The 16,458-nt window shown below is 36.8% G+C and overlaps 2 protein-coding genes across 2 annotated transcripts; both read left to right on the top strand.

The window, feature by feature from the left end:
* Window positions 1-2,914: 2,914 nt before the first annotated feature.
* LOC109164489 (zinc finger protein BRUTUS-like) lies at window positions 2,915-12,250 on the top strand. Its single transcript, XM_019313009.1, has 14 exons — window positions 2,915-3,775; window positions 4,781-4,990; window positions 6,140-6,334; window positions 6,444-6,811; window positions 7,980-8,208; window positions 8,499-8,667; window positions 8,755-9,942; window positions 10,077-10,248; window positions 10,373-10,591; window positions 10,664-10,801; window positions 11,088-11,322; window positions 11,455-11,514; window positions 11,604-11,675; window positions 11,900-12,250. Exons 1-14 carry the CDS (start codon window positions 3,461-3,463, stop codon window positions 12,029-12,031), a joined length of 3,702 nt encoding a protein of 1,233 aa, XP_019168554.1. The 5' UTR covers window positions 2,915-3,460; the 3' UTR covers window positions 12,032-12,250.
* A 1,298-nt stretch (window positions 12,251-13,548) lies between these two features.
* On the top strand, window positions 13,549-14,598 carry LOC109164448. The gene has a single exon (XM_019312983.1). The coding sequence runs from the start codon at window positions 13,549-13,551 to the stop codon at window positions 14,596-14,598; it is 1,050 nt and encodes a 349-aa protein (XP_019168528.1).
* Window positions 14,599-16,458: the final 1,860 nt, after the last annotated feature.

Below are 16,458 nucleotides of genomic sequence, written 5' to 3'. Positions count from 1 at the left end.
CACACACACACACACATACACACACACACACACACACACACACACACACACACACACACACATATATATATATATATATATATATATATATATATATATATATATATATATATATATATATATATGGGTTCCCGTGCGGTTGTGTGTCAGGTGTGGTTGTGGAGTGAGATGAGAGCTATTGATCTTGTCAAGATCAATGTACAGGATTAACAAGATTTAAAAAAAAAAAAAAAAACGTGGTGGCAATTTGATAATTTTGCATCTAGGTAAAATTTAAGGTGTGTGATTTTTGTGCTTAAGGTGCGTCAGTTGTTGAAAGTGCATTAGTCTAAAGCTTTAGGTGCGTGATTTTCTTTCTTAAGCCGCGTGATTTTCCTTCTTATGGTGCGTGGTTTGTGTACTTAAGGTGCGTCGACCTAAAGTTTTGGAAGACACAACAATGTGCTTAGGAAGACACAACAATGCACACTAAGGCAAAATAATATATACTTCGAAGGTACAACAATGTGTTTTGGAAGACACAACAATGTGCTCAGGAAGGCACAACAATGTGCTATGGAAGACTCAACAATCTGCTCTGTAAAGCAAAGCAATGTGCACTGGAAGGCATATCAATGTGCTTTGAAAGGCACAATATTGTGCTTTGAAAAACATAACATTGTGCTCTGCAAGAATAAAAAATATGAACCGGAAGACAAAAAAAATTACTTATTTACAAAAAATTACTATAATGTCACCACATTTTTTTTTTTTAAATATCTCCACTTTGGACCTTGATCAAAACTAATTCAATGGATAAAATTAAACCTGATCTTTCACCTAATGCTTTCTTCGCACCTAATATGTTATATATAACATAAACTATGAATTCGTTAAAATGCCCTTAGGGTTGGGGTTCAGCCTTTTGGAATAATGAATTCGTTAAAAGCATGTATAATAATAATAATAATAATAATAATAATAATAACTAAAATTTTATCTGTACTTAAATAAAATCTATCTATATTTTTAATTAGTAGAATAGTAGCTTATGATTAAGCATTTTTTTAAAAAGTTATTGTATCCTCTTAAATATTTAGTGACTTAATATTTGGAATTTTTTATTTAAATTAAACAAAATTTTTGAAGCAAAGGACATTATTTTTATGCTCAGTATGTTTTATATGTAAAAAAAAAAAAAAGAAAATGATATTGTGTAGTTCTCCCGGGTCTCCCTCATCGGATGTAAAATGAAAAATGATACCAAAAAGTTGAATTCTAATGTGCCTGCTTAATTGCTTTTATAGTCCTACATTAAAATATTAAATACATTAATTATGCTAAAAAAAGAGTACAAAGTAATCTAATTAATCAAAACTGAAAAAAATTATTATAATAAACAATTTCTTACGTGTACTCATGGCAATTCCCATGGATTAAGAATACTTCCGAATTCACACCACCTTTTCCCACTGTCCTTTTGGACTCCCAACCTGTCTACCAAATCTAAAAAATTGTAGTAAAATCTAGTAGCCCTCTCTCACTTGTGCCAGAACGAGGATTCACGTGCCACGACCCTCAAGCCTCACGCATGCTTACCCACTTACCCATATCATTCCAAATGGAAGCTACGGGAGAAAACAAAAACAAAAAAGCTGTTATATTCTAAATTCGTACTCTATACTTTTTAAACAACAATTTTACCATATTCAGAATAAATTACTTCGTACAATTTGTACAGTTGATAAAAGGACTTCTAATAATACAATTATAAAAGAGTCAATCTGATTTTTTTCTCTAAATTGTGACAATTAATTTTCAATTCTTATTTTTCAGAATATTTTTATTTGATACTAGTATTATTATGAGAGTTAATACCCAAAATCGTCCTCGACTATAGTAGTTTTTCTCAATTTCGTCCTAAACGACTTTGGTGACCTAATATCGTCCCAGACTTTTGTGTTTTGCTCAATTTAGTCCCTCATTTGTTATTCTGTCCATTTGGTGTTAAATAAATAGACAATTTAGTAATTTTAATATTGACATCTCTTTACTCATAGACATGTGAACTGCGAAATTCCTTTTTTTTTTTACGAATTACTCCCAGAATTACTCCTAAAACTGCGAATATAAAATTTGATTTGCAGGTCCGGGAGTAATTCTGGGTGTAATTCGTACAAGAAAGAGGAATTTCGCACTTCACAAGTTGAAAGTAAAGAGAGATCAATATTGACATTACCGAATTGTCCATTTATTTAATACCAATTTGACGGAATAACAAATGGAGGACTAAATTGAGCGAAACACAAAAGTCTGGGACGATATTAGGTCACCAAAGTCGTTTAGGACAAAATTGAGAAAAACCACTATAGTCGAGGACGATTTTGAGTATTAACTCATTATTATGACATGACCAATTTTAATAATTCGTCAACAAAATTGTTGAAATGACATTGCATATACAAATATTTTGATCTTTTTATACAAAGTAGGTTGACACACTATATTTTTTTAAAAAAAATTCATAATTAAAGATCTAAGTGTACTTATATTCTTTCAGAATTAAAACGACTTTGTTGACGAATCAGTAATGACCAAAACTAGTTAAGGCACAATAATACTATGATCAAAGGGGATAGTTTGTAAAAGAAAAAAGACTAAAAATGTATTATCACCTATAAATGTAGGACAAAAAATAAAAATTGAAAAGATCGACTCATATTATATGAAAATAAATTTTGATAATAATTATGAATTTTTCTAATCATGCAAAAAAATTTAGTAGGTAACTTTTAAAAATTTATAAATATATTCTTACTTTTTATTTTTAGAAATTTTCTTCTAATTTAAATTTAAATATGTTATTATTATGAAATGAAATTGTGACGATATCTCTATCTCGAAGCCGCCTACGTGGTTGATTCTCCGCCACGTGGATCGCCCAGTCAACTCACCCCCTGGCCTTGCCCACGACCTCTTCTCCACCTCCTCTTCCCCGTTGATTCGAACCAAATCTTCTATACTTCAACCTATCGGCCAAATTCACGGAATCACGGGTGAGTATATGCATATATAAGCCGAGAGAGATTTCTAGAGAGAGAGAGAGGGAGAGAGATTTGGAACAAGTTTTAATCTGTTGTGCGTGTATGTACTGTGAGTGAGATATTGCGAGGTAAAGATTTGAATCTCTGAACGTATTAGGAACGGTTTTGCGGAAATATATAGAATTCACCTGGAATTGTGTACGCACGGCGATGTAGAATTCTTGACAGAAAAGGATGGGTTCTTTGAAGCCGTGAAGAAGGAGGGTAAAGGAGCGGAGAAAGTGGAAACAGACAAATTTCTGCTGGATATAGACGGATATATACATACGCGCATATATACGGATACGTATATACACGTTAGGGGAGGAGGGGGGAGTAAATTAGGACGGAGGAAGAGAGAGAATTGGCGAGGAGGCTAGGGTTAGGAGATAGTGGAAATGGCGGCTCAGGGAAGAGAGGGAGGAGGAGGAGTAGCGGTTTTGTGCGGAGGAGCGACGGTGAATGCGGTGGAATCGTCTTCAACTTCTTCGTCGGCGTCGGCGGCTTCGAAAGGAACGGTGGCGAACTTGGATGAAGATTCCCCGATTCTCTTCTTTTTGTTCTTTCACAAGGCAATTCGGCAGGAGCTCGACTCACTTCACCGCTCCGCCTTGGCCTACGCCACTGGACAATTATCCGACATACAGCCGTTGCTCGAGCGGTACCGGTTCCTCAGATCAGTTTACAAGCATCATTCCGATGCTGAGGATGAGGTCTACTTCTATTATCCTGTTATGTACTTGTATTTATTCTTCCTTTTTTGCTTACTATGGTATGAGCATGTGGCATTGGCATGACTGTGTACTCCATCAGGTCCTTATATTTGGTAAAATGAAACCACTTATGTTTTCTGAGTTATCTTTTAGTGGTCAGTGGATGGATATAATAGGGTACTACAAATTGCTATATGCACAAGTTTGGTTGTTGAATGACATTGCGCTCTTTGTGAGTAACAACCATAGAAATTGTTTATATTCAAATTCATTGTTTGTTTTTTTGGTTATTGGATTTTCTCAATTTATCTCTTTCTATGCATGTTGGGACGTGTGGGAACAAAAGGGGATGCTATAATTATGGGGTAACAATAATTCTGTCTATATTTATCAATGTAATCTTTCTTTGAATTTATTGAATGAATGCATATAAAACAATAAATTAAAGAAAGAAAATACTCAAAAAAGTATGGAGTACCAAATCCAAAATACATTACTATCCAGTTTATCTTTATTTAACAGTGCAATGACATCATTGACATTGGGCTAACAGTGATCTTTTAAGAGCTGTGGTATCAGAATGATTTTCTTAAGCTGCTTGCTTGATCTACTTCATTATGCTGGAGTGTATCTCCAGCTGTTTCCCACTTCTGCACTTTGGCCTTCACAATTTATCTTGCCAGTCACTTTACAATTAATTGCATTCTAATAATGTTGCACATTGAAAATTATTGAAAAACTCTATGTTGTGAGAGTATTTATGTAAGGACCATGCTACACACCCCTACTTTTACTACTTATGAACATCCACTCCTTACCACATAAGATTAAAGATTAAAAAAAGAATATTAAAATTAAAAATGAAAACTAGTGTCTAGCATTTTGCCGCATCATGCAGTGGTTGTTTTGTGAGTGGCAATTGTAGGGGTGCTTAGCATTTTTCTTATGTTAATTATCTTATGTTTGTGCCTTTTTCTAGAATGATAGCTTCTGTGAAAATGACAGGTAATTTTTCCTGCTCTTGATAAACGTGTGAAGAATGTAGCTCGCACATACTCATTAGAGCACAAGAGTGAAAGTGATCTTTTTGATCTCTTATTTGAGCTCCTAAATTCTCACAACCACAGTCATGAAAGTTTTCCTCGGGAACTAGCATCTTGTACAGGTGCATTGCAGACTTCTCTTTGTCAGCATATGTCGAAAGAGGAAGAACAGGTATTATCCTTGTAGATTTTTTCTTTTTTAATACATGCCTGTTCTTTTTTCTTTTCTATGAAATGTTGACACCACAAAGTATAAATTTGAAGTATTTCTAGCCAGAGTCAATTCTTGATTTGGTTCCTCACTATTGTCAATTTATATCCTCAAATTTAAAAGATACCTATCTTGGTCCTTTGATATTTGTATCTATTTTGGTTCCTCACGTTTGTTTATGTTCGTTTATTAAGGTAAATGAACATAAATGAATAAATTTTAGAGCTTGGTTCATAAACGAATAGAGTCTGAACAGTTGTAGGCTCGTTTGCTAAGAGCTCGTGAACAAGCTCGTTTGTGTTCGTTTAGTAATGTTTATGAACATGTTCTTGAATAGTTAAGTAATTATATATATATATATATATATATATATATATATATATAGAGAGAGAGAGAGAGAGAGAGAGAGAGAGAGAGAGAGAGTTGTTGTGTTGTTTGTTTGGTTATTGTTTGTAAACATAGATTATTTCTTGTTCATGAACGAATTGTGATCATGAACATGAACATGTGTTTGGTTATTAAGCATTCATGAACGTGAACGAACATGTTCGCGAACATTAATGAAGACAATGAAGGCTTAACAAACGAACACGAACAAGATTTTCAAAAACCTTAACAAACGAACACGAACACAAACACAAACACTCTAAAAATCTTAACAAACGAACACAAGCAACCTATGTTCGTTAACAGCCCTAACACTTGCAAACATAGTTATTCAAAATTGCACTGGGGTCAACTGACCCCATTGGATGTATATTCTCTTTGCTGTTTGTCTTTTCTGATTTATATTTTTTATTTTTAAATATATTTGTTCTTCCTTGTTTAGTTTTGCTCTGATCATTAAGGATATACATTATTTTTCAGTAATATACTACTCCGTAATATCTAACTTGAGATCTTTGAGAATATAATCAAGTAATCAACTTATATTCTTTTTGTTTGCCTATAATATATGTTTTTTTTTTTAATAATATAAATTTCCAAAAAGTACATTGACACAAATTTTGGAGTTCTAGTAAAAATGTCTACAGCAACATTAACTTTTGAGGAAACCTTGCGCATTGATTCATGAGAATTGATGACACATTAATTTTCCATCTGTTGCAGGTTTTTCCTTTGCTTATTGAGAAATTCTCATTTGAAGAGCAGGCATCACTTGTTTGGCAGTTTTTATGCAGCATTCCCGTGAAGATGATGAGAAAATTCCTTCCTTGGCTTTCATCATCTGTTTCTTCTGATGAATCTCAGGATATGCAAAAATGTTTATCTAAGATTGTTCCAAAAGAAAAACTTCTCCAACAGGTGTGCTTTCCATTTTTTGGTGTGTGTACGTTCTTCTAATTTTCGCTTGTTTCTAGTGATTGTTTGCTCTTTCTGATTGCACCTTGTTGTCTGCCCTTTTTGATTGAAGGTGATTTTCACCTGGATGGAAGGTAGGAAGTGCATCAACATGATTGAATGTGATGATGTTGACCCTGAGATCCGAGGTTCTATTGAGTTTCAGCCAGGTGCATATGTTCACATTGCAGGACAAGTGCAGTGTTCTTGTGAATCTTCAAAGACTGGGAAAAGGAAATTATTTTCCCCAAATTGTGATGCTTGTGATACTGATTTTGGTCAACCAATAAATGAGATCTTGCATTGGCACAATGCTATAAAAGGAGAATTAGTCGCAATTGCTTCAGAGGCTAGAAAGATTCAGCTGTCTGGAGATTTTTCTAATCTCTTTCCCTTCTATGAAAGACTCCAGTTCATAGCTGATGTTTGCATATTTCACAGGTATTATTTCATTAGTGAAGTGAGATTTTCTTTGGTGGGTTATTGTTGAAAGAAAAATACAAGGTCACCAAAACAATCTGACAACTCTTTTACTGCATGTTTGGTTCACGGAATGGATTTTGAAAGAATAGGAATGCTATTTTATAGGGAATGGAATAGATAATGAATATAATATAAATTACATTCCATTGTTTGGTTCACTGAAAGAATAGACTTTAGGAATTGTATTACAGTGTTTGATTGGTTTAAGAAATAAAAACGGAATAAGTATTTGACATAAATATCCTTCAAACGGAATGTTACATATATGTATGTATGTATGTATGAGAGAGAGAGAGGGAGGGAATAACAATTATTATTATTATTATTACACATATTTATATTAAAAAGAGTTATTAATTAAGGACAGTTCAGATATAAACTAAGATATGTGTGTGTATGTATGCATAATAATAATAATAATAATAATAATAATAATAGTATTTTATTATTATTATTAATATTAATTATTAATTATTAATGAATTTATGTATATATTTCAATAAATATATGTATTATTTAAATGTATATATTTAATTAATTACATTATATATATATATATATATATATATATATATATATATATATATATATATATATATATATATATAATGTATAAGCATGCGTAGTAAAGGGTATTATAATACAAAAACTATTCTTGAGTGCTTGGGAATAGCTAATACTAGGCCCCCTGGGTGGTATTCCATTCCCGACCTATTCCATGGAACTTATTGGGTGAATACCACATTGGGCTGCTTGGCTGCTTGGCTGCTTGCCATGTTCAACTCATCATAAATGGGAAAGATAGCTATTCAACTATTCTCATTCTCATTTTTGTCTATTTGGCTTCACTCTTTTCTTCTTATGAGTGGCAATTCCTTCGCTATCCATTTTCTATTTTGCCACCATTAATGCTAATATTTTGTTGAATAAAAACAAAAGAATAGAAATCTTTTGCATATTGTGAAATGTAACATGTTTTGCACATAGTTCTAAGTTTTCTACTGAACATGTTACATTGGGAATTCACTAGCATGAACAAGTGAGAATTCTGTTCCAGAATTGTGTAACCAGTGCATATCCTCTTCTTAGCTTGCAAATTGACCTTGTATTTGTAATCTTGCTGCAGTGTTGCTGAAGACAAGGTCATATTCCCAGCCGTAGATGGAGGACTTTCCTTATTTCAGGAGCATGTGGAAGAAAAAAACCAATTTAATGAGCTTCGTTGCATGATTGTGAACATTCAAAGTACAGGCGTCAATTCAGTTTCAGCTGCTGAGTTTTTCTCAAAGTTATGTTTGCATGCTGATTTAATAATTGAAACAATTAAAAAGCACTTTCACAATGAGGAAGTTCAGGTGAGCTTGGATTTTTGTCTATTTAGTAGTAATCTTAGTCTTTATTAGGTTAATTCATTTTATATTACATTTTTGATTGAGCTTAGAAAGAGAGCATTATTCTCTTCAAAATGTTATGTACAGCTTGTTACGTGTTAAACTAGATAAGGTATAAGCATTAAAGTTTAAATACCCTTTATTTTCAGTTGCATGATCAGTGGTTATGCATTAACATCTGTTTTGTAGCTATGCAAGTGTTAGCAAGTTTTTATTTTTATTTTTATTTTTATTTTTATTTTTTAAATCTCCAGGTTCTGCCACTTGCTCGGAAACATTTTACCAAGAAGAAACAGAGGGAGATCTTGTACGAAAGCTTATGTCTAATGCCACTGAAGTTGATTGAGCGTGTCTTGCCATGGCTAGTTGGATCATTGACTGAGGATGAAGCCCGAAACTTCTTAAAAAATATGCAGTTGGCAGGTATCTTATTTCTGTGTTCCACTTTAGGTTAGTGATGGGTGCCAGCTGCCTACTTTTGTATTAATTTGTATGTATTTTGTCATACAGCTCCTGCATCTGATACTGCTCTTGTGACACTTTATTCTGGTTGGGCATGTAAAGGACGTAACCATGGAGTGTGTTTATCTTCTAGTTCAGCTGGTTGCTGCCCTGTTAAAAAGTTTGTTGCTAAGGAACCAAATTCTATGCAAGGATCATGTCCATGCTCACTCACTATGCAGACTGATGATTCTAGGAGGCCATTGAAAAGAAATCTTCCAGTGGTTTGCATAGATGGTGATTCATCTGACTTGTCTAAAGGCTTAAATGCTTGTAGTTCCTCTTACAATGATCAGTCTTGTTGTGTACCGGGACTGGGAGTTAGTGGTAACAATTTGGGACTAGGTACTATTTCCACACCAAAATCTTTTCGATCATTGTCCTTCAGTCCTGCTCCTTCTCTGGACTCTAGCCTCTTTATTTGGGAGACAGATAAGAGATCTTCTGGTATTGACTGTAAAGTGCATCCAATCGACACCATATTTAAATTCCACATAGCAATACGCAAAGATTTGGAGTATCTAGATGTTGAGTCAAGTAAACTCAATGATTGTGATGAGACATTTCTTCGACAGTTTATAGGTAGGTTCCGTCTGCTTTCAGGCTTGTATAGAGCACACAGTAATGCTGAGGATGAAATAGTTTTCCCAGCTCTTGAATCTAAAGAGGCCCTTCACAATGTTAGTCATTCGTATACATTGGACCATAAGCAGGAAGAAGAATTATTCAAAGATATATCTTGTGTCCTTTCTGATCTTTCATTACTTCACAAGGGCTTAAAGGAATGTTACGAAGCTGAAGAATCTGAAAGGAGTAATATTGAGTCTTCTATTGGAAAATATCATGAACTTGCCACGAAAGTTCAAGGCATGTGCAAATCACTAAGAGTGAGCCTGGATCAGCACATATTCAGGGAAGAACTTGAACTGTGGCCACTTTTTGGCGAACATTTCTCTGTTGAGGAACAGGACAGGATTGTTGGCCGTATTATTGGGACTACTGGGGCTGAAGTTCTTCAGTCTATGCTTCCTTGGGTAACTTCTGCTCTAACTCAGGATGAGCAGAATAAAATGATTGACACTTTAAAGAAGGCAACAAAGAACACCATGTTTAGTGAGTGGCTTAATGAATGTTTGAGGAGAACTCCTGAAATATCTGTCCTGCCTGAAACATCGCAAAATAGCAATATTAGCAAAGGTTAGTAGTCTGTTCTCATAACTGAGTTGTTGCTTTAGAAAAACTAGCTACAGTTCAATCTACTGCTAAAGTGCTAAGGACCAATTATATTCAAAAGTCACACATTACATGATTTCTATTTTTTCAAAACTTAGGTATTGATGCTCATGAAAGCTTGGACCAGAGTGATTTGATGTTCAAACCTGGATGGAAAGACATTTTCCGCATGAACCAAACTGAAATTGAGTCAGAAATTAGGAAGGTTCATAGGGACTCAACTCTTGATCCAAGAAGAAAGGCATATTTGATTCAAAATCTTATGACCAGGTGAATTGCCATTTTGAGTTTAGCAAAATTTTTCATTTTTGTTTTATTTGATAGCTACAACAGTATAATCAGTATTGTATTTTGGTCAGTAAGCCACGTACTAACCAGTTCTGTATTTTGCCAGCCGTTGGATAGCCTCTCAACAAAAATCACAAGCATCAATAGATGACATTTCTCGTTCTGAAGACTTGGCTGGATGCTCTCCATCATTTCGAGATCCAGAGAAACAAGTTTTTGGATGTGAACATTACAAGAGAAACTGTAAACTTCGTGCAGCTTGCTGTGGCAAATTGGTTGCATGCAGATTTTGCCATGATGAAGTGAGTGACCACTCAATGGACAGGTAAGCTAGAAATACAAATACAGATGTCCAATGGTTTAGTGCTTCAAGTTTGATTTTCATTAACTTTTACAGGAAAGCAACGGCAGAGATGATGTGCATGCGTTGCTTGAAGATTCAACCAATTGGACCAATTTGCATGACACCATCATGCAATGGATTTTCTATGGCAAAATACTATTGTAGCATTTGCAAGTTCTTTGATGATGAGAGGTAGATGAGTGAATTTTGTTATATATGGTGTTGCTTGAATTCCAGTTGATCATACTGTTTTCTGTTGACTCTATTAAGTGTTGCAAAATATCTTGTACCATAGAATGAATTTCAGTTGCTTTATAACTATATTAGAAACTGTGGAATCATTTTGCATTTTGACCTTTGAGTAAATAAATACTTAGCTAGTAATAAAAATTTATTACTACTTCACTTTTATTTTGCTTGTAACACTATACTTCTGGGCACATTTTTTCTAACCACAGTTTTTTCTTGTTTGCTACAGGTCAGTATATCACTGCCCATCATGCAACTTATGCCGTCTTGGGAAGGGACTTGGAATTGATTTCTATCATTGCATGAAATGCAACTGCTGTTTGGGAATAAATTCGGTCGAGCACAAATGCTTGGAGAAGGCTCTGGAAACAAATTGTCCGATCTGTTGTGAATTCTTGTTTACTTCTAGTGCGACAGTGAGACCTCTACCTTGCGGACATTACATGCACTCAGCTTGCTTTCAGGTTTAAAAAATTATTGCCTTATATGTTCATTTTCTGCTAATATTGTTCTCATATTTTTTTCTTTGACAAAGAAGAAATTTGGAGAATTGTTATAACCTAAACTTTGACCAACCTTGTGTTTTTGATATCTAGGCATATGCCTCCAGTAACTACATTTGTCCAATATGCAGCAAATCAATGGGTAATATGGCGGTAAGAAAAAAATCTAGTTCTATACATATATTCAAGTTAATCATCTCTCTATTTTCACTAATCCTCTTAACGCTTTTCTTCTATGCCAGATATATTTTGGCATGATTGATGCTTTGCTGGCCAATGAGGTTCTTCCAGAGGAATACAGGAACCGTCAGCAGGTTTGGTTTCTTACTGTTCCTGATGCCTATCTTTTCTTATTTAGTTGTTTGTGGCATATAGTAAGGAAATATTCTCCCCACCCATTCTCTGCCAAAAGCACTTTTCTCCCACAATTGTCTTGCTCTGTTGTGTGTGTCCGTGATCTGCTTTGCTCATGGTAAAATGCAAAAGTATCATTCCATGCTGTCATCTAGTGTTAATCAAACCTTAACTGCAAATGTAGGATATCCTTTGCAATGATTGTGAACGGAAAGGAATGGCGTGCTTCCACTGGCTATATCACAAATGTGGATACTGTGGCTCTTACAACACGAGAGTCATTAAGACCGATAGTGATTGCTCTACCTCGAGCTAGTAAGAATCACCAACCTTTGCCCGTTACAAGATCCCATTCCTTCCTGCTGTAAATAGTGTACAGATATCTGGTTTAGACTTCCCCCATAATGTCAATATGCAACCAAGAGCGTAGCTATTACAACGTCTGCGGACTGCAATTTCAGCAACATTGCAATTTTTGGAGATAATAGATAGGTGCATCATTTTATATAGGTTCCATTTCATTTGTTCAGACAAATGCTGTATCACTCCCCCCACGCCCCCCCCCCCCCCCCCCCCCTCCTTTCAGGTCCACGATGTTATATTTTTGGTTTGTTCCTTCTGCTGGTTTTTGGTTGCACAAAAGGAACCCAACCTCGTAGCCGTAGGCAAGTGTTGGTTTCTGTTCCTGGTTCTGGCCTGCTTTCAATTCTGGGGTTCTAAGCATGTTATTTATATGTTCTGCACATCGGAAAATAAAATGGATTATCATAAATTTACAAATCAGCTTGATTTTAGAGTGTGTTTGGTTCATTAGTTATGAGAATTAAAATCATAGTTAGTATTTAGTTGACAAATTCTTAAAACACAACTATGAGGTTTGATCATCTCTTAAATTAAAAGTTTCATTCAGATATCATTTCATCTTATATTTTTAAGTTGGGATTAATGTTTTTAGATTTTTTTTTAGATTTTTCTTTTGGGTTCACATTCCAGTCTAATCTTACTATCAAGCATGTAAAATATGTTTACTAAAATTTATACTATTACAAAGTATTTGATTCCTATTTTGATTTTGATTCTCATGTGCAAATCAAACACACCCTTAATTTCTATTATCAATAATTAGATACAAAGCCAGTCTTTCTTACAACATTGTCCATGCTTGAAATAACCAATCAAATGCCGTTAGGGATTGAGTGTCAATGAATTGGCTAACTTCACTACTAAATAAAAAATAAATCTAACTACTAATAATATAATGCCACATTGAGTGGAGTTATTAAATGAGTTAATTCATTTTTTGTTTTAGATTTATAGGTGACAGTTCATTATTAGTTCTTTTTTATCAGAACGTCCTCTTTTGGTCTTAGTATTATTGTGACATGATTAATTTTGGTCATTTATCAACAAAATCGTTGAAATTTCGTTAAATAAAAGAACATTTTGATCTTTTTTAATGCAAAGTGCATTGATTTGTTATATTTTGTATGTTTATCTTTTTTGAAAAATTCATAATTGAATATCAAAATGCTCTTGTATTTAATAAAATTCTAACTATTTTTTTTTTATAGAGGACCAAAATTGATCATGCCAGAATAATACTAGGACCAAAAGGAGCTGTTTTGAAAAAAAAGGAGTAAAAGTGGACTGTCACTTATAAATTTAGGATAAAAAATAAAATTAACTCAGAAAATAAAGGAAGGGTTTATAACATTACTTTTTAGGGAAAGGTATAAATAGGCCATTAAGTATTGATGTTTTCTCTCGCTACGTTCGCGAGTTTGGCTAGGGTTTTCTAGGGTTTACGTGACTCAGGTGATCGGCCGACAAACTATGGCGACGTCAACGTCGGGTATGGCTGCCGAAACGGCGGATGAAGTTGCGGATCAATGCGCTAATCTTGTATTAGCGGATGTGGATGATGAAGAGTTCATTGTGCGAGTGCCGGACCATTCTGGCGATCAAGGTGTAGACGACGACACCTATTATGCAGTAGGGAGGCTTCTCACGAATAGACCAGTGCGGTTTGCTTTCTTTCAAGACACTATGGCTGGTGTTTGGCAGCCTGCTATGGGGGTGAATATGAGGGAGTTGCAACCCCGGAAATTTCTTTTCCGTTTCTATCATGAAGGGGACCTGGATAGGATCATTAGTGAAGGGCCATGGGCATTTGATCAAAGCCTGTTGGTTATGCAGAGGGTGACCCGCGGTATGGACCCCGAGATGGTGCCACTTACGCATGCGGACTTCTGGATTCAAATGCATAACTTGCCAGTAGGATATCGTTCGGATGCTGTGGTGAGAGCAGTTGGGGCGTGCTTGGGTACGGTTGTGCAGACCGATGAACGGAATTTCGATGGGGCGATGCGCTCATTCTATCGTGTTCGAGTCGCTCTTGATGTTGCAAAGCTATTGAAAAGGCAGTTGAAGCTGAAGCGGGATGATGGTGGTTGGTCGCACATTGATTTCCGATATGAGCGCTTGCCAACCTTCTGTTTTCTGTGCGGAATGATCGGACATGGTGACAAGTGGTGTCGCCTAGCGCTAGACCGGACTGTTCTATCTGCTGAGAAGCTGTATGGAGCTTGGCTCAGGGCTAGTGCAAGGAGGGGTGCTCCAACACAGAACCAATGCTGGATACCATCGCAGTCGACTGCCGAGCGGAGAAATTGGAAGTCTCCTGTGATGGGTGACTCTCACGGCGGGGGTATTGGTAACCAGGGGGAACAGATTGTTTTGGAGACAGTGGTTAGTGGGGAGTTAAAACGCCGGCGTGTTGAGGGTGAGGAGCGTGGTGCAGGAGCGAATATGGATTGCGATACTTCAGCTTCAAAAAACTACTTGGGGGCGGGTCTTGCGGCGCAGACCCGCCAAGAATCATGAGCCTGATATTTTGGAATTGCCGGGGGCTTGGCAACCAGTCGGCAATTCGGGTATTAGCGGATTTGATCCGCTCGAAGAGGCCTAGCATTGTTTTTCTAATGGAGACGTTTGTGGATAAGCAGAGGATGGAGACGGTGCGGGTGGAATTGCGTTTTGATAATGTTTTCACGGTGGAGGCGGTGGGGCATCGTGGTGGTTTGGCAGTAATGTGGATGAACTCGGTCGACCTGAGTGTTACTGGGTTTTTATCAAACCATATAGACGCTGAGATCACCTTGGATGTGGGGAACCCAACTTGGCGTTTTACGGGATTTTATGGACCCTCTTGAAGTCATCGGCGTAGGGAGGCTTGGCAACTCCTTCGGACTTTAGCATCGCGGAGTTCGCTTCCGTGGTTGATCATGGGTGACTTCAATGATATCCTTGATCAAACTTAGAAACGTGGGCAGCTTCTACACCCGGAGTGGATGTTAAGAGGTTTTAGAGCTGTGGTGGATGATTGTGGCCTGGTGGATGTCCCTTTTGATGGGTACCAATATACGTGGAACAGGTTTCGGGGCACTGACCGGATGGTGGAGGAGAAGATAGACCGCATTATGGCTTCGGAGGATTGGTTGATTATGTTCGAGGGTGTTACTGCACAGTCTTTAACAGTTCCGTATAGTGACCATTTGCCTTTGCAGTTAACGCCAGTAGTAGTGCCACGTGTGTATAGGCGGCCAAGGTTCTGTTTTGACAATGCTTGGCTGCGGGAAGATGCTTGCAGGGAGATAGTGACGCAGAGTTGGGTTCGGACGGCAGGGATGGATACTGTAACGAGGGTACACGAGTGTGCTCGGGATATTGGGAGGTGGGGCAGACATTATAATAAGAATTTTCAACGGAGAATTGAGCAATGCAAACGTCGTATTGAGGTCCTGAGGCCGCGCCGAGATGTTGCTAGTATGATTGAGTATGTTGCAGTTGAGAAGGAATTGTTATATTTGCTAGAACAACAGAGCATTTATTGGAAGCAGCGGGCAAAAGAACACTGGTACAAGGGAGGGGATGCAAATAGTAAATTTTTCCATAATTCTGTTAAGGCCCGTCGCAGGAGGAATAGGATCAGGAGGCTGCGGGATGATGGTGGTGACTGGGTGGATGATGAACAGGGCCTGGGTCAGCTAATGGTGTCTTATTTTGAAGGATTGTTTGCCCCGGATAATGGTGAAATGCAGGAGGTTATTGATGCGGTGGCGGAGAAGGTAACTGACCGTGACAACACTCTTTTGTTGCGACCCCTTAACATGGAGGAGGTACGAACTGCAGTTTTCCAGATGCATCCCGACAAGTCACCTGGGCCGGATGGCTTCGGTCCGGGGTTTTTCTAGCACTATTGGGACATAGTCGGAGGGGAGGTATGGTATTTCTGTAAGCTTTTTCTTGATACTGCTAATCTCCCTAATCGGGCTTCAGAAACTTTTATTGTTCTTATTCCTAAGAAGCTGCACCCGGAATCTATGAGGGATCTCCGTCCAATCGCTTTATGTAATGTTGTTTATAAGATAGCTGCAAAAGTATGTGCTAATAGGATGAAGAATATGCTACAGAAGCTGATCTCGCCTGCACAAAGTGCTTTCATACCCGGCTGGCTCATTTCCGATAATATTATGTTAGCTTTTGAAGCTCACCACTTTTTGAAACGGAAGACAAGGGGTCGGGATGGGGTTGTGGCACTGAAGTTGGACATGTCGAAGGCGTACGATCGGGTGGAATGGGGGTTCTTACAGGCAGTAATGGTTAAACTGGGTTTTGACAGGCGGTGGATTAACATTATTATGCATACTGTGACTTCAGTCCGTTATCATGTGTTACATGATC

This window comes from Ipomoea nil, unplaced genomic scaffold, assembly GCF_001879475.1.
Source record: "Ipomoea nil cultivar Tokyo-kokei standard unplaced genomic scaffold, Asagao_1.1 scaffold3065, whole genome shotgun sequence".
Lineage (NCBI taxonomy): Eukaryota > Viridiplantae > Streptophyta > Magnoliopsida > Solanales > Convolvulaceae > Ipomoea > Ipomoea nil.
The sequence above is the reverse complement of the archived record's forward strand: the minus strand, read 5'-3'. Positions and strand labels throughout refer to the sequence as shown.